General features: G+C 56.5%; 4 protein-coding genes and 1 non-coding gene across 11 annotated transcripts in view; 1 reads left to right on the forward strand and 4 right to left on the reverse strand.

Annotated features, from left to right (window-relative positions):
• DCAF1 (DDB1 and CUL4 associated factor 1) overlaps positions 1-986 on the forward strand; it is a 60,325-nt gene extending 59,339 nt beyond the window's left edge. Inside the window, exon 24 of the mRNA XM_066245194.1 lies at positions 67-986. Coding sequence (XP_066101291.1) covers positions 67-125 — 59 coding nt within the window. The 3' untranslated portion in view covers positions 126-986. The remainder of the gene's footprint in view (positions 1-66) is intronic.
• A 1,165-nt stretch (positions 987-2,151) lies between these two features.
• Positions 2,152-7,161, reverse strand: RBM15B (RNA binding motif protein 15B). The gene has a single exon (XM_066245197.1). It carries the CDS (start codon positions 7,047-7,049, stop codon positions 4,377-4,379), a length of 2,673 nt encoding a protein of 890 aa, XP_066101294.1. The 5' UTR covers positions 7,050-7,161; the 3' UTR covers positions 2,152-4,376.
• Positions 7,162-9,178: 2,017 nt separating this feature from the next.
• Positions 9,179-12,629, reverse strand: MANF (mesencephalic astrocyte derived neurotrophic factor). Its single transcript, XM_066245377.1, has 4 exons — positions 12,383-12,629; positions 11,601-11,728; positions 10,699-10,840; positions 9,179-9,611 (listed from the first exon to the last, which is right to left on the reverse strand). The coding sequence occupies exons 1-4, from the start codon at positions 12,627-12,629 to the stop codon at positions 9,427-9,429; spliced, it is 702 nt and encodes a 233-aa protein (XP_066101474.1). The 3' UTR covers positions 9,179-9,426.
• Positions 12,630-12,839: 210 nt separating this feature from the next.
• Positions 12,840-20,821, reverse strand: part of DOCK3 (dedicator of cytokinesis 3) — a 257,811-nt gene continuing 249,829 nt past the window's right edge. For 5 of the 7 annotated variants that reach the window (XM_066245908.1, XM_066245906.1, XM_066245904.1 and 2 more), the window contains 3 exons: positions 18,386-18,508; positions 17,783-17,865; positions 12,840-17,011 (listed from right to left, as the gene is read on the reverse strand). In XM_066245908.1, coding sequence (XP_066102005.1) covers positions 16,502-17,011; positions 17,783-17,865; positions 18,386-18,508 — 716 coding nt within the window. In that variant the 3' untranslated portion in view covers positions 12,840-16,501. Of the gene's footprint in view, positions 17,012-17,782; positions 17,866-18,037; positions 18,173-18,385; positions 18,509-20,821 lie in introns of those variants that run through there. The other 2 variants (XM_066245907.1, XM_066245909.1) reach the window with 2 other exon arrangements.
• LOC136314865 (U4atac minor spliceosomal RNA) lies at positions 14,013-14,132 on the reverse strand. The gene has a single exon (XR_010727436.1). It is a non-coding gene; the product is annotated as a U4atac minor spliceosomal RNA (small nuclear RNA).

The raw sequence follows: 20,821 nt of genomic DNA on the forward strand, positions 1-20,821 counted from the left end.
TCCTACCTGCAAGCTTCCTGTCAGCCCCAGGGTGTAATCCGGCCTCTCCCTTTGCTTACCTTTTAGCTGACAGCTCTGACAACTCTGATCTGGAAGATGACATCATCTTATCTCTGAATGAGTGAGGAGCCGTGGCGTGGAGGATCTTTGGCAGGCGAGAAACTGAGTCAAATGAATTCAGAACATCCTCCCTCCCTTTCCTCCCAGGGCTGTGTCTTTTAAGGAACTGCATGGCCTGCACTCAGAGGACTATGGCTTAGAGTTTCACTGGGACCCAGGACCTTCCAGAACTAACTACCACACAGGACAGCAGGGGCTAGGTCCTAGTCTGCTCCCCTTCTCCCAGGATGGACAGCTTTCCTCAAGGGAAAAAAACATGTCTCTGGGGTTATTACACAATATATTTTCTTTGTATAATGTTCTTTACTTAAAGAACAAGAAATAGTTTTTTATAAAACATAAAAAGAAAAAAAAAAAGCCAGGCATTTATAACTGAGGGTATGAACTTATATCCACCAAGTCTTTGTCCCATTTCATTTTCTGTGGAAGAAAATGATGTCTAAACAATAGAGGCATTTTTACATACGTATTTAAATGGAAGGGAAAATCGTGGTTTCTTAAATTGATAAGGATTAAGAATATTTTATTATAAATATAATATATGATTTTTAATCTGTTTGTTGCCTCATACGCTGTCAGGTTAACATGTTCCACTGCCGGAGGTGGGAGGGGCGCTGGTTTGCGGAGTGGATGCGGACCACCAGCTTCGTGGTCTGGGGCAGCAGAGTCACGGGGCACTGGTTTGTGGAGTTGAGGGAGGTTAGGATATGAGTTTACTCCCTCTTTTACTTTGTCCTTCAGTTTTTCAAAAATCATTTTTTTTCCCTCCTCTTTCTCCCCAATGTGGAAATTACAAATCAAAGGCCTTTTCTTTAAAGTGTATTTATTTAAAAAAATACAAAATAAACTACAAGTCTGTCTTTGTTTATGGCCTTTCCCTGTCCTCTTTTACCAAATGGGGTCTGTCCCTTTCCTTGCAGCTCTGTGGCCAAGCAGTAAAGATACCTTCCAAGAGGCAGTCCAGGATGGGGGTAAGAACACCTTCTGCCCAAGAAAGCACACTGGGGAACGGAGCAGCTCAGTGCTGGCCCTGCCCTGGCCTGCAGCTGTCCCTCGAGACTATGTCAGTGCGCCTTGGGCTGAGCACATCTGTCCCTGGGCCCCAAGTCAGGAAGGTGCTCTGGAGCACAGGTATGGAGGAGCTGGCAAGTTCGGGGCCCGGGACATTTTGGAGGGCCCAGCTGGCAGAGCTAGGAGTGGAAGTGTTTTGGCCATGCCTGCAGTCAGGCAGTTAGTTCAGTGCCATGTCCCGGAAAGGCAGTCCCAGTGGACTGAAGCAGGTGCTCAGTCTGGGCAGTCTAGGGCAGCTGGGAGTGGGCAGGCTGAGGGCACAGATACTACTTCAGAGGCCCCTAAAATCGGCCTCAGGCTACACCGCGCTCCTGCCAGGGCCAGCACCAGGTGCTTAACTCACTCTCCCCCACCCCGCCCCCTCTCCCCCTACCGTAGTAGGAGACCCTAGTCCCTTTTTCCCTTTTGAGTTTGCCCAAATAACAGCTTGGTTTCTATCATGTAGGGGTATAGCTCAGAGAAGAGGGGACAGATCTGGTTGGGAAGGAAACAAGACAAGACAGCTAACTCACCAGAGGCTGGTGAAGCCCCGCTGTGCTCAGAGCACCATACCACCGGAGCAGATCTGTGTCACTTGGCACCTCTTGGTCCTCTAGCAGAGGCCTCAGATCTAAGCTGCTTCATGTCTCAGCTTAAATAGGTACTACAACCTAACCAGTAGAGCAGTTTGCTGGTGCTGAATGGATTATTAGAAAATAGGTTTTAAAAGTAAACAGCAAAAGCACTAGTCATTAACTGAGCCAGGGGCTCTTGGGAGCAACCACAGGTCTCGGTGGAGGGGACCTCCAAAAGGAAAGCAGCATTCAGGTTGCCTTGACAACAAGCCCTTAGGGAAGTGCCCTGAGAGCCTAAGGGACCGTCAGCCCTCTTTCTCCTTCTACCAGGACCCAGAGCCGAGTCACTTAGGGAGAAATACGTAGAACAGCAGCAGTCCATCAGCGAGGCAAATTTTGCCTCAAGTTGACTTTTTCCTGTACCCAGCACCCTACACAAGGACCCGACCCCAGGGAGGCACTGAACACCTGTCACGAACACGTTTTTTCTCTGGGGCAGACTTGTGAACAGGGCCTTGCCCACCTGAGCTGCCCTCACAGTGAGTGCTGGCCAAGGCCCTCTGAGAAGGTCACAGAACCTCTCTGTTGTATGAGTCAGGGGGGAAGCGGTCGAGGAGAGCCGAGGAAGACCACAATGGGCTGTGGTTCTTCACCAAAACTTGAGCTCTTGTTGGCCAGAGAACACGATCCCTGAAGGGTGGACAGCCAGACTTTCTAAGTTTCTTTCTGGGAACGCTCGTAGACACAGTGTCCTGAGCACCCACCTGCTCGGGAGGCACCTTGCAGGGCAGCTCTGGCCTGCGACCCAGCGTGTCACAGGTCGGGAGGGCACTCTGCAGTGTACCTTGGAACCGGCCCTCCTGCAAGTGCTCTAAATGGGATGAGGCCCACTCCTGCTTCCGGCAGGATGGCGTGGCTGTGCCTGCTGTGCCCCACTGACATGCTCTGACACCTGGCAATGGTGGCCAAAGCTCAAGTACAGAGACACAAACTTGCTTCAACACTTCTATATGAACTCGCGTATTCTCCTGAACACAGCTGAAGCCCAGAGCAGTGCTCCCCCCGCGCCTGTCCTGTTTATTTTAAATCACCAAGGTCTAAAAACCCCCAAACCCCAGCTCTTTCACTGACCTTGTGGAGAGGCACCCTCAGGCTCCACCTTAAGAATTCTCAAACCCACCTAGCTGTCCCCTGCGCTGCTGCGAGCAGGACCTGGAGAGCGTGGCTCGGCTCATGGGGCCAGGGGCTCCTAGGTGTTTGAGGGCTCATTTCTCTCGCTGGAGCTTTGTTCTCTCTCAGCCCCGATAACCACTGTTTGGGAACATCCAAACTACCACAGATATTCAATGGTATTTGTTCTATGGTAACAACTGCTGTATGACACTGACTTCGTTTGCCAGTGTTGGTCGTGCTACCTTGTCAGAGCCCTGACGACAGTGATCCTTCAAGCCACCTTGGCCTTCCAGCTCGGCATGGACGGCTTTGAGCTCTAGCACAGTCCAACACCTCCAAGAGGCCCTGACCTCCCAGGGGTCTCCACCTTCTCGGTACCTGGGCAGTGACATCACCACCTCTTCCTCACCTGCTGCACTTCCTGCAGCATCACAGAAACGTTCCAGCCAGGGGTTCTGTGCTCCCCACACAGCTAGGTACTCGGCACAGACCTCCCCTGCCAATACTATCAGCTCTGAACAACCAAAGGAAGAGCCGGAACTCAAGTTCAAGAACAAGCAAGGAAAGCTACTTCCCACCCTCCAGTCCAGCATCTGCCTCTAGTATCTCTGGGAGTTTGAGGCAGCTCTGTCTCCAACTGGGTGTTGCTGGGTGGACGCATAAGGCGAGAAAGAAAGCTGAATGAGAGGGAGTCCACATGGATCTGTGGCATCAGATCCCTGGGCATCAAAAAAGACTGCGCTACAAAACCACACAGCTACTAAAGACCACCTGCTTTCAAAAAGGCCTTAGGATTTGCCGCATTGTCCAACAGCTATAGTGCAAACTGATGAGGCATGTTTAGGGCAGAACCACCCAAACCAAAAACTCCACAGCTGCTGGCTCCAGACCTTAGGCGCTCACCCTTTACTGTGCATGAGCTCTGCTTAAGTCGGCATGGTATATATCCACCTGCCCTCTGCCACGATTAAAATCCAATGTGGATACAGTCCTGATTCAGCCCCAAGAGCTGAGGAGCTGTCATCAAAGCAGCAGGACTGAGACACACCAGGGCCAGAAAGATGACGTGGGGCGTTCTGTGCATGCAGTGGGGATGGTCTTCCATATTTGTGAAAACACTCGATTAAACCAGGACTCTGAACAGGATTAAAAATCCATCCTGACAAAGGCTTTACTGACAACTTTCCATACAGTTAGTCAAAAAATAAAAAAATACAGAACACGGCAGACATTTCTCATACACTAGAAATCAACATGGCAGGAGTCCCTTCTCATCACTGTAAAAAAATCCCCCAAACCTAAGAACTTAGTTTTGGTGGAGAACAGCACTTTGTCCTCCACCGAATGAACCAAAACAACCCAGCAGAAAATTCAAACCAAGGGGGTAGGAGAGGTGGGGGGCAGATTTTTAAAATAACTGCTTTTGTGACAAATGTGGAGCTGGCAGACAGGTCTGGGCTAGGCAGTGTCTTTCACTATAACTATCACCATATGTTCTTCCTCTAGCTTGCCCAGTGTCCTCAGTGCGGACTGGAGGTACTGCTGTGAGAAGTCACAGGGCGGGAAGGCGTAGAGCATGCCCGTGCTGTCTCTGCCCTTGGACCCCCCCACGGGCAGGCTAATCACCCCTGCCGCCTGCTTCTGTTTCAAGTAGGAGACCAGGTTCCTGAGAAGCCGCCTCTGCAGGCCTGGCTCCACCAGGGGCGTCCCCTCAGTGCCAGGCCCGCTGGAGGTGGCCTGGGTGGCTAGCAGCACCGCGTAGCCATTAGGGCTCCCCTGCTTAATGCGCCGCGTGACCTCATCGAGCTTGGGCTGGTCCAGTCGCAGACGCTGGGCAATCTTCAGCTGGGTCAGCTTATTCCCGGAGGTGTGGTCTTTGAGGAGACCACTGATCACCCCCTGATCCCCCTCGAGGATGTGCATAGATGTTGGGAAGCAGCTGTTTTTCAACACTAGAAGCCCGTTCCAACCCAGCTGCAGCGTCTGGGCATACTCAGACAGATTCTTGAGCTTTTTGGTCTCGTGTTTTGGCTCTTCCAGGGGCTTCGGTTCAGCCTCAGTGGTCCGATGATTGCGCTCGCTCTCGCGTGTCTTCTTCCCGTGGGAAGAATCCGGAGCCTCATGGTGGTGGTGGTGGCCCCGCTCCTCAGCCCCGTGCCTGCTGTTGCTGAGGGAGTTGCTGCTTGACTCCTTGGTCCCTTCACTGGAGTGATTCTCCTTACGGCTGCGCTCAGGGGTGCGGTCAGAGCCCCGGTCAGCCTGCTGCCCACCGCCCTTGGTCCTGCTCCGCTCCTCATAAGGGGAGTGGGTTCTCCCACGGTCACTGGAAAGGCTCCTCCGCTTCCGCCTCTCCTCCCAGGGCTTGGGCAGGCCCCGGTCCCCATCCCCTCCCCAGCGCTCCCCACTCCGGCTGCGCACAGAACGGCTGTAGCCCTCCAGGCTGTTTCGGCGGTCGGAGCTTTTACCAGGGCTGGTCCAGCCTCCTTCCAAAAAGGTCCGGTCTCGGTCCGAGTACAGGAGGTGTGGGGGGGTCCTGTCACGCACCCGCAGGTCAGCATCCAGGTTTCGGTGCCGCGTGTACCCGTCTGGAAGAAGCTCATAATGCACAGGGAGAGCGGAGGGCTGGTACTGTTGGGGATACCGAGTCTCCTCTGCTTTGGCAAAATCCACACGCAGCCTGCGATCTGGACCACCCAGTGGAAAGCCCCTCATTTTAGCACAGGCAGCCTGGGCTGCATCCAGACTCTCGTACTGGATGTAGGCAAAACTGTCTCCTTTGACATGATCGATGGTCCGAATGCTCCCAAAGCGGTCAAACTCCCGGGCCAGTGCAGCTAGTGAGGTGTTAGGTCCCAGACCCCCCACCCAGAGGCGAGTGGTGGGGTTGGCCTTGCCATAGCCGATCTTAATAGGGTTGCGGCCAATCACCCGACCCGACATGGCCACCTTGGCCCTGTGTGCCATGTCCAGGTTCTGGAACTTGAGGAAGGCATACGCACCTCCCTGGCCACGGGCAGGTCTCTTGATAACCACCTCCTCAATGATGCCATACTTTTCGAAGGCCCGTCGCAGCTCCACCTCCGACACGCTGTGGTCCAGGTTCCCAATGAAGAGGTTGCGCGTGGCCCGCTGGTCGTCCTCGGGCATCAGGTCTTCCTCACACACAGCCGGGTATCCATAGGGGCGCCCCCGGTCGTCGTACAGCCCGTAGTAGTCCAGAGCCCGCTCCCGGGACAGCCCCACGGCGGCGGCGGCGGCAGCATCCAGGGCAAAGGCTGCGGCGGCATGGCGGGCGCGGGGCTCCCGCAAGGGCGGGGCGGCCACGGGGGACAGCGAGCGCTGCTTGTACTGGTAGCCTCCGTGCAGCGGCAGGTAGCTGAGCGGGTCGGTGGGGGCAGGCGGCCCCGGGGGCGGCGTGGAGGCAGCGGCGCTGCTGCTGCTGCTCCTCCGGCTGCTCCCGCCGCCACCGCCGCGCAGGTACACGGGCTCCACCTTGAGCGGGCGGTCGTAGAGCAACAGCTGGCGGGCCAGCGCGTGCTGGCGGGCCTCGCGCGCGTCCTGTGGGTGCCGGAAGTTCACGTAGGCCACGCGGCCCAGCTCCGGCGTGTGCGACAGGCGCAGGCTGATTTCGCCGAAGCGCTTGAACTGATGGAACAGCCGGTCTTCTAGGTGCTCGGCGGGCAGCGCGGGGCTCAGGCTGCTGATGAGCAGTGTCTTGTACTCAGGCGCGGCCGCCGAGGAGCCGGGGCCCGTGGGCTCCGCTCCCGGCGGGGGCGGAGGCGGCGGCAGAGGGGACGAACGGGGCGAAGCGCCTGAAGTGCCGGGGTCTCCTGAGGCCTTACCACCGCGTCCCCCGCAGCCGGCGCCCGAGCCCGAGGAGCGGCCGCTGCTCGCACGGTGATTGGCGTCCCCGGCGCCGCGGCCGTCACGATGCCCACCCCCGCCGGCCCCACTCCCGCGGGGTTTGTCGCGGGTCCGCGTCGGAACCGGGTGTTTGGCGCCGCCCGAGGCCTTGTGCGCTGCGCGCCGCCCGCCCGCCTCTGCCTCCCGTTCGCGCTCCCGCGGCCGCTTAGCTGACGATGACGAGCCGCGCCCGCTTGGGCTCGAGTCTCGTTCACTCTGCCTCTTCATGGCGCTGGCGCAGCGGGCGGGCGGGCGGCCCGCAGGCCCCTCACAGCGGCGGCGGCGGCGGCGGCAGCGGCAGCCGAGGAGGCAGCGCCCCCGGCGCCGCCATCTTGGACAAAAGGACTCGGCGCGGCGGCGGGGCGGGACGGGAGCGGCGCCCAGAGGCTGGGCGTCGCGTTGTCAGGCTGCGCCGGCGGTGCCACGTGACCAGAGGTGGGCGGGGCGAAAGCTACATTGGCCTGCGTCATCGGACTGCGCCGCTCCATGCCACGTGACCCAGTGGTAGTAGGGTGAGCGCAGCCCGGCGGCGAGCTTTCGTGCTATCATGTGGCCAATGTGCGGGACTACGCTGAAATCAGTCCTCGCGAGAGCCGGGCTAACTCGCACCGCGTATGACCCTGCCGTCTGTGCTAGCGGCGGTCCCGGCGGTTGACCCAGAAGCCCCTTTGCATAGCATCCTTCCCCGCCCCGTCTCCACCGCGGCGTTTCCTGAGTGCGGTCCAGGGCCAACAACTCCGAGGATTGGATTACGCCGCCTCGTAAGCCCCGGGCAGGGCTCACGGCTCACAGCTCGGGATTCTACGCTCAGGTTCACTTGCAGCGCAGCGCCACCCACCCAGAACTGGGAGGTCCAGGTCCAGGCCCGGAAACCTGGTAACACAGGTGCAGTCTTTGGAGTGGAGACAGGCTCCTTGGCGCTGGACAGCGGGCTGCAAGGGCGCAGAGAAGGCCAAATCCACTAACTACAGATCGCCACTCTTACCTCTCTCAGTGGCTGGGGCCCTCCTACCCACGTCCAGGGGCAGGACCTCCTCCTCCGGGTGAAGAGGGTGTGAGGTGAGCCTGTGAGAGGAGATGGTGGCTCGGCAGAACCTGACCCTTCAGCCAGGGAAACCGTGGGGTGGGGAAAGCGCATCACTCGCCTTCCTCCCACAACCGGAAAGCAGCTCCCAGGTGCAAGGGGGGAAAGGCCTTACAAGGAACACCTGTAACACTGCGTGACCTCTTGGAATCTGCTTCCAGAAAGGAGTTAAGCCCTTTATAGCCATGGAGGTCAGCCCTAGGGTAGCTGGGCTGTTTCCCTTGTTCAGTGGCCTGGTGGGCATACAAACCCTGGGAACACAGACCTAGGTGGTAAGCTGAGGCAGCTCCATCTTCTAAGACTTCTGGCTCCACCCCTGGATTTTCCCAGCACCTTTCATGGGCTCAGGACACTGTGCTTATCAGATTTTCACAGCCCACCTAATTCCCTTAATCAGGGAAGTCTAGGCCTAACAGTGGTTCAACTTTCTTGCTTTCATCTCAGACGTGCTGCTAAGCATCAGTGGATGTGACAGCAAGCTGTAATTATTGAGGTCCCTTATGTTGGAAAATTGAATTCAGAAACTGCAAGAGATCTGAGGGCTGAGCAAGTCCTTGGAAAGAACTGCTTCTTAGTCCTTCCCTTCAGGTGGTCTCTCTCTGCAGGCCCAAGGGGCAGAGGTGTTTCCATCGAACCACAGCTCATGCAGACAGTTGGTTTTCCCAAGCACCAACCCCACCGAGAGCAGAGCAACTAAAAACCAGATCTGCAGACAAGCCTCGAGGACCTCAACTGTTAAGACGTATCTTGGGTAAAGATAAAAGGGCAGCCTCACTGGCCCTTTTGAACAAATTGACCCGTTAGTCTTATAAAACCCCAGCAGGCCTCAGAGGCTTGGAACAGATACTGGCCCACAAACTTGAATGAGCAAGTAGAGGCCGGACTGGACAATGGAAGAGTAGTAGCCAGGCCAAGAGCATCTTTAGAAATGTGACAGTTACCTAAGTCTTTATTGCAGAAAACTCCTCGGCCAGGATATAAGCCCCTCCCTTGCACATCAGACTCAAACCCTTCTGCCATGCAAGAAGCTGTGCAGCCTGCAACCTCCAGCCCCTCAGAGGGCAAGACAGGCACTACAGGCCGGGGAATCAAGCCTAGCCTCCTCCTGGGCTCCCCGCAGCCCTGCACAACCCACAGCCTCCGCCCGCGTCCCACCCTGGCATCTCAGCACTGATGATTATGCCAGAAAACTCTGTAAACTGGAAAGCGTAAGTCGGTGAGAATCTTCACTGGGAGTAAGACCCTATTTCAGCATTCACTTTAATTCTCCAAGGACAGCTAGAAATTTTCTTTAATAAAAAACCCCCAAACATACACACTGAAGCCCTAGAGAAAACCAGGAACAGAAGGAAGTGAACCCCCCGACCACAGGGCGCTGGAGAGACACCATCACCAGGAAAGCTCCAGGCTTCACACCTGACACTGTCAGGAGCCGGCCTAAAAAATAAATTACAAAACGCTGTTTAGGGAAGACACAGCTGAACTGTTTTTTTCCCTCAGGTGCAGCAGGGATCAGGCAGACTACAAATCAGTCCGTGAACTGGCTGCCTTGGGGGCGTATTTAGGCATCAGTTCGTTAATCTTCCGGATGTAGTCAGACTTTTCTGCACAGCCTTTGCACGTCTCCCCCCAGTCGTCCAAGATTTTCTTTAGCTCTTTAACTCGGAGCTTCTTTAGGTCCACTGTGCTCAGGTCGATCTGCTTGTCTGGAGAAGAGAGCAAGAGAGTAACCAGCTGGGTGGGGGCAGCCCCAGTCTGGGTCCCCGTGCACAGCCAAACCACCCCTTAAACAAACAGCTTTAACGGTCGTGGGGGAGACAGTTCTAGATGCACACAGGTATGTCGGCACTCACTGCCCCCAAGGGGGGGGGGTCCTTCCCCCAGGAAGGCTGGTCTCATGCTGGCCGTGTCCACCTGCTACTTAGTGTTGCCAGGGACAGGAATGGAGGTCACATGGCCATTACAGAAGGAATGTGGCTCCCACTCCCCCAGGTGCCTCTTAAATGATGGTGGAGATCAAGTTACTATAGAATGACAATTCCAGGGGGGCAGAGCAGATAAGATTCCCTAGCCACAATTTCCCAACACAGGCCCTGGTCAGGCCCAAGTCAGGAGCTTATTGCCCATGACCACTTGTGACCACAGAGAGACCCTGAGACAGCCACCCCTCTGCCAGGATCACTCCCAGAGGTCCTGTGTCCTTGACACAAGTGGGTGAACACAGGCCTTTGGACACTCAAGTCACAATAAAACACACTGACATTTTATAGAAGATGACAATTCCTGGCCCTGACTTTCTTTCCACCAGAGACCTACTCAGCAGGAGACGCTGTGGGCCCTCAACACCTGGCTGGCCTGCTGAGACACAGCACTTCTTTTCAAAACTTGAATGGTCGCTGGGCCTGCAGAGCCTGCAGCCAGGACAATCCTGACCAACGCAAGGGATGTCAGACCATAACTTCCCCTTGTCTGCCATGTCCCCAACTTTGCCCAGCCAGATCTTCCTTCACCAGCCTGCAAGGCCTTCTCTGATCTGTCCACCAGCCACGGCACTGGCTGCCTTTGGACTGCCTTTTCGGTAATGCTCTTCCATCCCCTTGGCTAATGCCCCACCTCCTTCAAAGTTTGCTGGAAAGTCCCCTCAATGAGATCTCTTCTGACCTGCACCCCCACACCCCATTTCACCCCACCTACCATATTTAACTGTCTAGCTCCTCACGGCTCCAGTTCAGCACCCAGCTCACAGGCAAGCCCCATAATGCCCTGGGGCCAGCAGAGCCTGGCCACACTCACCATACTTGAGCTCGCATATCTGGCTGTCTTTCTTCTTGAGCTTCTCACATATCTTCTCCACAGGGATGTGGTGGGCCAGAGGCTTCGACACCTCATTGATGATCTTGGTGGCTGCATCATCTGTGGCCCCAATGTAGTAGCACTGCAGCAAGAAAAGACAATGGCCTTCAGTAGGTGCCACTTGAGAGCCGTCTCCTCCAAAACATAATGACATCTCAAAAAAAATCTTCATTTTCTGCCGGGGCCTCATTTTCCCAGGCCCTGCCTGCATTAGCAGTCAGGAGGGGGTCAGTGTAAGCCCCACACTCTAAATACAGGCTCGGTCCCAGAGCTAACAGTCACGAGTTTAAGCGTCACCATGGTTTAAGCCTTTAAACAGAGACAGACAAACCAGACTGCCAGGGAAATTAAAGCTTTAAAAGCCACCGTTTCTTTGGGGTTCCTGTTCTCAATTTGACCCTGGCCCACCCTGTGTACACTTTGTCACACATGCCAAGCTCATTCTGGCCTCTGGGCACTCACACTGGCCATTCCCTCCACCTGGGATGCTCTTTCACATGACTGTTGCTCAGCGAGATTCTTGAGTCTTCTGTCTGTGCCGCCCCTCTCTACCACACTACCCACTTCTTCACCACACCCACTCCCCTGCATTACTTCTTTGCCTCACTCACTGTTCTCTCCTGATATTCCCAGTGCCCAGCACACAGCAGGCGCTCAGTCAATACTAACAGGTTAAGAAACAGGACAACTACAGAGAAACCACTTCAGTACGACATTAGTTCACTGACCGACCTAATTCGGGCCTCCCCAGCAGACAAGTGGCCAGGCCTTTTATCCAGGCCTGCGAAGCAGAGGGTGAAACGCAGCCCATGACAACTAGGGAGGGTCACCAGCTAACTTACCAACCGATTCTCTTTGCCTCTCGCTTCGCGGCAGAACTTGACAAGCTCTTTCTCCACAGAGGCTGGTGAGAACGTGACATCTCTGTCTTTAAGGTCCTGGTAAAATCTTTCCAGGTAGGAAACACACACTGGAAGAAAGAGGACAGAGAGATGCTCAGCCATCACCCAGCTGCACCCCAATCCAGCAGGAGGCAGAGAGAGGCCTTTCCATCACCGGTTTCCTCTGGTGCCCCCAACTGGCCAGAACCCAGCTCCTGGGCGCTGGGGTCCCCGGGACGGGTCACCCAGGGCGTGCGGGCCAAGGACCGCCAAACGCCCGGAACAGCTCCTCTCTGCCTCTGCCATAAAGTTTAAGCCGAGACCGAACGTGGCCCTGAGACGGACTCACTGTGACGTTAGAAACGGGCAAACTGGAGGCCGGAATAAAGATCCAAACGCAGCTCATTTCCAAACACCACGGCGGACCCGAGCGGTGCCCACGGCCGCTCTCGGGCCTCCGACCCGGGCCGCTGCGGGAGCTTCTGCCCAGCGATGGGGGAGAAACCACCACTCTGGCGTTACCTGGAGTTCAGGCCAAGTTTCCCACGGCACGACCTAGTCCCAACTTCCTCTCGCCAGACCCCTGTGTCCTGGTCCCAGCGTCGGCCCTTCTCCGGGCGGACCCCGCCGGGACCGGCCGCCGCCGCCCGCTCCAGCCCCGGCCTCTCAGCCGCTCAGCGGTTCCGTTAAGTTCAGCGTCGCGCCAGGTCAGCCCCGGCGAGCGGCCCCCGGCCCCGACTCACCTTCGCAGTCGCCCGGCCGCAACGACCGGCCGCCAGGGAGCACGCTAAGAGCCAGCGCCACCGCCAGCCCGTGCGTAGCCCACATCCTCCTCCTCCTCCGCCTCCACCACCACCGCTGCCGCCGCCCAACTGAACTGCGCCCGCTGCCGGGCTGCGCCGCGCTGCCCGGCCTCCAGGTCCTGGCCGTGCGCCGTAGCTCCCTATTGGCGGGCGACCCCCTGCGCCCGCCTACACGCCGCGCCCTCATTGGTCCACGCCCGTCGGAGCCCAGACCGGCGGCTCCACGCTGCCCTTCCCCATTGGAGAATGGCGGCGCCCGCCCCCGACCCTAGACAGTTGTCGGACGCTGATTGAAGCAGGGCAGGCCGCAGGAAACGGAGGCGGCGGCGGCGGAAGCGGCACGGCCGCCATCTTGGAAAAGGGCAACGGCTGTGGTGGAAGTGGGCCGCCGCGGTCTCAAGTGGGGTTTGGCTGCTGTCCCGTGCCTACTAAATTGTCCTGCCTACACCTGTGCACGGCCTCACGCCCGCTCAGATAAACCTCCCCGTCCAGGGCCCTAATGGCTCCAGTCAGGGACTCCGGGGTCTGCCGCGATCTGAAGGGACAGTAGGGAGGGAGGTCACCGCCGGCAAGGCGGTGCAGGGATTTCCTTTTCCTAAACGATCACGTGGGCCGGGGAAGCAGCCTCGGCGGAGCGTCTGCGGAGGATGCGGCGCCTGCGAGAGCCGCTGTCCTGGCCGAGTTTCTCCAGCAGCCTGGCCGGCCGCCTGCGCCCCCGGAGCCCCCGCGCGCGGCGGACAGACGGAACGGAGACCCCCCCGCCCCGCGGGAAGGGCGGCGTGCGCGGCCTGGGGGTCAGAAGCGTGCCGTCCCGCCAGGGGGAGGGGAGGAGGTCCAGGAGGTTTGACCCCCTCCTGGAGCAGGTCCCCGTGTCCTCGCAAGCTTCGGAAGCACGGTCGGGGTGGCCGCCCGCTGCTGTTGCCCGCGTCCCAGCTGAGCCACAGGCGGCCCCTGGCTGCCCAGGGCGTCCGCAGACAAGCTTGGAGGAACTTGTCTCTGACTGCTCTCCGTTCCAGTGCAAGGCTTGGCTGGCTGACCTTAAGGCAGCACTTGGGAGGGGTTAGCTCTGCTCTAGGCGCTTTAAGGGCTTGGAGCCCAGCGGCAGGAATCGGAGAGGGGCACTGGGGCTGCTCCCATTCAGTGAATTCAGTGGGTCGGTATCAGGTATTCATCTTTAATTCACATCACAGCAATCAGGGGAGCGGGGGGTAGGGGGGGGAGTCAAGTGGCAGATATTTACATTTAGAATTCACATTACTCGTTGGATTTAGAACATGCTACCACAATATATACAGTAAAATACCTCTTGGGACACGAGTACAAATTTTTTCTTTTAACTTTGCTTTCTGATACAGGTAAGATCATTTTTAAATCACCCTTTTCTAAAAACATAAATACACAAAAGAAATGGTTAGAGTTTTCTTATTTTAAATAAGCACAGAATGCCAGAGGTTAAAAACACATTTATAGGGCTGAATACCGATTGAACATCACACTCTATACATTTTTTGCTCAAATTCCTGTACAAATACACAGCATTCAAATAAGTATTTATTTATTTTTTTCTCTTTTTTCCAAAAATTGCACCAAGGTAAAGCAGAGCTCTCGATGCGAGTGTGTTTAGGCGTTAGCGGTACTGCCCTCACAACACGCTCATTGGGCAGTAGCGCAACCCCAAGAAAAGGATGGTTCAAACGGGTATTTACAAACAAGCTTGAAATAATGAAAATCAGTATTTCACAATCTTTTCCAAGGATTCTCACCTCTGGCCTCCTCCTTCCCTTCAGACTGGCTGATTCTCTAACAGAAGGGATTTGGAATCGGTTCTTTAGTCCAGTTAGGGGAAACGGAGAGCAAAAACAAAGCCGGCTCACCGCCCTTTTAGAAAGGAAGGAAGGCCCAAGGAAGCTACAAGTCCCTCCTTATCCTCCCGTGCCACCAGGTGGAGAAGATAGATGGATGTTCTTATGTAATGACTGCCTTGTCCAGGGACTGAGGCTCAGAAGTGCCCTACAATCTAAAGATACCTTCCTCTCTAAGAGATACAAAGCTGGCCCCCAACCCTCTAACACCCTGGTCAGCAAACTGCAGCTTGCGAGCCACATGAAGCTCTTTGGCCCCTTGAATGTGGCTCTTCCACAAAATACACGTGTGGGCGCTACCTCAGTAAGGAATGTACCTACCTATATAGTTTAAATTTAAAAATTTTGGCTCTCAAAAGAAATTTCAATCATTGTACTGTTGATATTTGGCTCTGCTGACTAATGAGTTTGTCGACCATGCTCTAACACTTGTGAACACCAGTAGTCCAGGCCTGCTCTCGCAGCTCAGGGCTACCAGGACTGACCCACTCTGCCTGGAGTCGTCCTCACAGTACCAGAAAGGACCCACACTGGTGATCAACACCCCATATGCCTTAAGGGAACAGCTTTCCTAGTAGGCTGCTTGCTGGCATTCCTATTCAATAGCTGGTGTTTGTTTACAAGAGAAAGACATCCTGCCCACGGCCTTGTCTGGAAAAGAGTTCGGAGGAAGGGGTGGGGGCCTTGGGTCCAGGGTTCGGCCACGGAGGTCCGAGAGACCAGCAGAAGGGTTAACTGGGGAGAACACACCTGCTCCACAAGGAGAAGGCAGCCTGTGGCCATCAAGAGCTGTGAACTCCAGCAAAAGAAAGACAAAGTCTGTACAGAGACTTTTTAAAGTAACTTGAAGCACCCTGGTAGAATACTATTACTCCCCCACCCTGTCCGCCCAAATAACAAACCAAGAGGAAAGTCTGTGCCCCGCCCTGAAAGTTTCCCATAACTGCGCTCTGTCCAACAGACTGGGGAGGTGGGAGAGACTGCCCTCCTGCCCGCTGTGAACCCTGAGTGGTGGTCCCCACCGCCCGGAGCAGGGCCCTTGCACTTGGCCACTTGGAAGAGGAAATTCAACTTGCGTGGCTCCCTGATTCCAAAAGGAGAAGCTCCTTCCCGCCTTGCTTACCCAGGAGCTTGCTGAACCCGACTGTGAGTCCTCAGGGCTCGGAAGCCTGGCCGGGCAGCCAGCCCCACTGCTCAGAGGTAGTGCTGAAAATCCCTGATTTGGGAGCTGGATGACAGGCGTTCTGGCCACTTGTGAAAGCTCAGGGCTTCCGGCCCCTGCCACAGCTCAGTCTCACTCCCATGCCAGCTCATCTCAAACATGGCCGCCTGGGCCCTGGGGAGGGAGGGGGCCCGGGTAGTCCCTTTGGCTCCACACCCCTCCTTCAGCCCCAGAGGGTGGGAGGTAACCTTCGCAGATCCACTTGCCAAGGGGGCTCCTGCAGGGCATGAGGTGTACTGAGAGTGGAAGGGAGCAAATGATCAGAAATTAAAGCAATGGAGGGAAAAGTCCAAGACAGAGTTGGGGGCAGTACTGGCCGGGGGAGCCTGGCAGCATGCCCTGGGCATGCAGCCAGGCCAGATCACATGCCTGAGCCGGCAGGTTGGCCCAGCCAGCCCTCAGTTGCATACTCCTAGACGGAAGTATGGGCAGGCATTTGTGCAAAATGGCGCATAGCCCCCTTGTCCACCACCTGTGACGTAGTCCACGTGGTCCACGCAATCCCTGAATACAACCATGAGCTCTTCTGTCCACACAGCAAAAGAAGAGGTCCCTAGTGCAATTTCCATTCTGTGCATCTCTACCCTGGAGGGAGAGTCTGGGCTCCTACCCCAGGCCTTGCAAAGCTGCAAAGCAATTCTTTCTGTGCAATATCTCCAGAGAGCTCCACGTGGTCTGGAACTGCAGGAGGAAGGAAGCATCTACTGCATAAAAAAAGGACCCCCCCCCCCCAAAAAAAAAGACAACCGATAGAAATGGAAACGTAGAAACTAAATAAAAAGGGAAGCCACAACCCTCATGCTGCTGCGGCCTCTACATGGCAACACACAAGTTCACGGCAGTAGAACGTCGACTCGGGTGGTTCTCTCCTGAGTGCCAGGCGTCTCTGGCTCCCTGGGGGGGGGGACTTGCTTTTCAGACCTGGAATGTTGTGCCAGCTGCTCTGAGAGCGGCGTCCCAGCTGCCTCGCTGCCCTCACTGTTCCCCTCGGCCGTGCTCCCACGCCATGCGGGCCTGCTCCTCCTTGATGCTCCCAGGAGGCAGCGAGGCCTTGCGGTGCAGGCCCCGAGGCCTGTCGGCCTCTTCGCGCAGCAGCACGCCCTCATCATGCTCCAGGGCTGGCACGCGGGGGTGGTAGGGCTTGGGGGGCAGTGCCGGTGGGTCCATGGGGTCCTGAGGGATGACACATCCCGGGGCAGAGTGGCTTCGGCATGGCTGGGCCTTGATGGAATCCAGGACGGCAGACTCGGAGAGGCTGTAGTGGACAGGGAGGTAGGGCGGCTCAAGGTCTTCATCCGTGTTCCAGGCCTGGCCGGGCATGGAGTCCATGGTGTCGGTTCGAGGCGGGGCTTCTGAGGAGTGCCCAAAGTTACTCTCACTCAAGGAAGACACACCGCTGCTGGCACTGCCAGACAGTGTCGAGTTGCTGCCGTCCAGGCCCGACTGGGGGCTGGTGGGGGAGGCTGGGATCGGGTGGAGAGGAGACTGCAGAAGAAAGGGTGGACATGTTAGAATCCATTTCTCCAGACAGACTGATAGCCACAGTGTGAAGACAAAGTCTACTTATTCATTAACTCCACCATAAGCCTGGGCAACGGCGCGTCCTGCTTCTTGGACAGCAGTGCTCCTGCTCCCGCTGGCCCCAGCATGCCCACGGGGGCCCCAGAATCACCTGTATTCCTGTGGGCCGGAACTTAGCCCTGTCCTAGCTGCTGGGCATCTGTGCCCTGACGCCAGGTCCTACGCTTCTGGCTGTGGCTCTGGGGTACTGATAGAAGGGTTGGGTTGTCATGCCAGCTGGGAAGGCAGACCTAATTGGCCATGTACCAGATGAGTGCTTTCTGCTAAAATCTGCGATACAGTTTTTTCCAATTTGCAGTAAAATTAAAGAGATTTTAAATAAAGCTTTGGTGCCTGATGCTTCTTGCTTTGACTAGACTAATGTGATCCCAGGACTGTTTACCTCTTGAACTGAGGTATCCTGACACCTCGTGGTGTTAGCAGAGTTGCCCACATACTCTGGGCACTTGTGTTGCTGTACCCAGGGCTCTCTCACCCTCTACCCCCACTGGTTTCAGGACACACTGCTCATGTGCATCCCGAGGGAGGCTCTGACCACCCCCGCTTCGGCCAGGCTGGGCTCTCCAGGACAAAGGGGCAGGGGAGGGCTCAGGTTTGTTTCGTAAACCTCAGTGGGTACAGAGCAAATGAGATGACATCTTACAGCCTGGTGGGACTGCTGCTTCAGTACGTTACCTTGCGCAGGGTCCGGGCCGGGAGGGCCGGGGGGGTGTCACCCAGTGGGTGGTGGAAGGCGTCAAAGTGTAGGGAGTAATGACCTGCAAAGGGAACAGAACGGCAGCCTCAGCTGAGGCCCCTCTGGGGCTGCGTGCCAGTGCATCTCACTGGACCAGCTGCAGATGTGGGAAGAGTATCCTGGGAACCCTCAACACTGAAGGCCACAGAAAAATCTCTTTTCATTGAAGTTCTCCAGAACACAGGCTGCTGGAGTCAGAGACACTCATGCTACACAGGAGGAGGTCCTGGCAGTCCAGTGTGTCGGTGCCCAAGGAACAACAGGCCGCAGGCAGTGGTAGGTCTCTCGCTCGCTGTGGGGTGTTGACAGTTCCGTGGTCTTCAGCCGGCCTGGTTGGGAAGGTCCCATTGAGCTCACCTGCTGTACTCAGAAACCTTACCGACCCAAAGCCCAGCACGATCCTTCCTGTGGCATGGATGGCTTTTCCTTGGCTGAGTCGGCCCAGAGAACGGCCCATCTTCTCAGCCTGGAAGGCTGCTGCCCTTGCCCCTGAGCAGAGTTGGAGACCAGGGACTATCTGGGGGACCCGCTGGAGGTCTTACCATGCAGCAGGCTTCGGGGAGGCACTGGGGGGGCCATGGTGCGCCCCATGTGGGCAGACAGGAAAGGCTGGGCCTCTCGGGCTCCGCTATCCAGGCTCCAGCTGCTGGGGGCTGCTGGCACCGCTGAGGGGTGGAAACACATGGCATGAAGGGGAGTTACTTCCTGAGCCACCCGGTGGGAGAGGCCCATCCTACCGCATGTGGCTTCTCCAGGTGCACACTACGTACCCAGCATATGTGGGGCTGGCATGCCAGCCCCTGGGGCAAAAAACACTGGCCAAGCAAGATAACCATGGCCCTCAGGAGGGAGTGGCTAGGGATAGAGGCGCGTAAGATGGCAACAGAATGAACTGGGGTCTGAAGAGCGCTCGGACGAGGCGAGCTGAGGAAGTGCAGCAAGTGGAGGACATTGGCAGCCTCTGGGGTGTGCCAGGAGGAGGGCAGAGGAGGTGAGGAGTGTGGGACAGGCTGACGAGACTGTGAGGAGAGAGGGCCACACGGCCTCTTGCAGTCAGAAGTCGGGGCTGTCCTACTGCCTCAGCAAGAGGGGGAAGCGGGAGCAGGATGGGCAGGGGGGCAGAGGCTGCGGCTTCCAGAGCTGGCGCGTGCCAGGCAGTGGGCAGGAGCTGCCCCGACTGGCCTTGCAAAGGCACTGTGGTAACATACACATAGCCCATTCCCACTGCTTCTGTGCCCTCTGGCTGGGTTTTGGATGCACAGTGTTTCCTTTTTTTCTTTTCTTTCTTTAGAAGATTTTATTTATTGATTTTAGAGAGAGGAGAGAGAGAAAGGAGGGGGGATGGTTAGTGGGAAGCATCAACTCATAACAGTTGCTTCCATATGTGCCTTGACCGGGCAAGCCCAGGGTTTTGAACCAGCGACCTCAACGTTCCAGGTTGATGCTTTATTCACTGCGCCACCACAGGTCAGGCAGAGTGTTTTTTAGGCAAGGACTGGTCTTCGTTGTCCCTGTGGAGGGAAAGCACAAAGCCCAAGAGTCACGGCCCAGCTCCAGCGGGACCTGTTCTTTCCCAGAGGAGGTGGGCTGTGCCGCCCACGGTGCTCGGAGACGTGTGGAGCGGTGCAGTTCCTGCCCCCACATGCGATGGACACAGGGTGGAGTGGATCCCAGACCAAGAGTGCCCACCACGTATGCTAATGAAGGAGTCGGGTTCCTGAATCCCGGGCCCTTGGCTACAGCTGGGGTGACTTTGCCAGAGGGGAGAACAGGAAGAACAGCTGGACCATGGGGTCCAAGGGTGACACTCTGCAGGAGCAGTAACAGACATGTGACTCCCGCTGGCCAACTCATCCTGGAGAGCAGACATGACAGAGAAGAGGAGTGCCCTTTCTCCTAGGGAGCCAGGCAAACACAGTCTCACAGTGAGGAGGGCGGAAGCTCACATCTGGGGGCCAGTTCGCCGGCTTTGTGCTGAGGCAGTCGTAGCAAAAGGGAGCCCAAGGAGGCCACCTGGGTCCTGCTCCAGGCACTGAGTGCGGAAGGCCAAGTCCTATGGGACTTGAGAGGTGCTGGAAGGGAAGGAGCTGGTCTAGCTTTCAGAGAGGATGTGACGGGGGGGAGGGTGTCCAGAGATAAGTGGTGATGTCCATCCTCTTCTCCTCATTGGTCAGGACATGGTGTCAGCTTGCAGGAGACACAGGGTAGAACTCCACTATCTAAACAGCCACAGATCTAAGGAGAATTGCTCAGTCTCATGGGATGATTGATGGCTGGTAGTGAGAGGGAGGGTGTGGTAGTGACAGGGTGGGCAGGCACTCAGCTATGCCCTGAAGGAAGGAAGGAATTTTTTTATTTTCTGAGATAGAGACAGGAAGGGAGAGACATGAGAAGCATCAACTCATAGTTGCATCATTTTAGTAGCTCATTGATTGCTTCTCATACGTGCCTTGACCTGGGGCTCCAATAGAGCCATTGATCCCTTGCTCAAGGCAGTGACCTTGGGCTCAACACAGCAACCTTGGGCTTCAAGCCAGCAACCATGGGATCATATCCATGATCCTATGCTCAAATCAGCAACACCGTGCTTAAGCTGGTGAGCCTACGCTCAAGTTGGATGAGCCCATGCTCAAGCCGGAGACCTCAGGGTTTTGAACCTGGGACCTCAGTGTGACACCACCGGTCAAGGAAGGGAGGAAATAATTCTGAATCTGATGAGCATCGGGTGGATTCCTCTAGAAGGCCTCCTCAGAGGACCTGAGCTCCCTCAAGCACAGGACAGGCCTATCCAGGCAGGCAGGCTCTCCCAAAGATGCAGCCTGAGCTTCCTGGCCCTCAGCCCTGAAGTGCCTCTCCCCAAGAAGAAAAGTTCCATCTTCATAAAAAGCCCCTGAATCTCAGAGAATAAGAAGTTTGGAGGTGGGTCTGGGCAACTTCCCCAACAGGGTTCTGACAGCCCAAGACAGGCGTCCCCAAAC

Source organism: Saccopteryx bilineata, chromosome 10 (assembly GCF_036850765.1).
Source record: "Saccopteryx bilineata isolate mSacBil1 chromosome 10, mSacBil1_pri_phased_curated, whole genome shotgun sequence".
NCBI lineage: Eukaryota > Metazoa > Chordata > Mammalia > Chiroptera > Emballonuridae > Saccopteryx > Saccopteryx bilineata.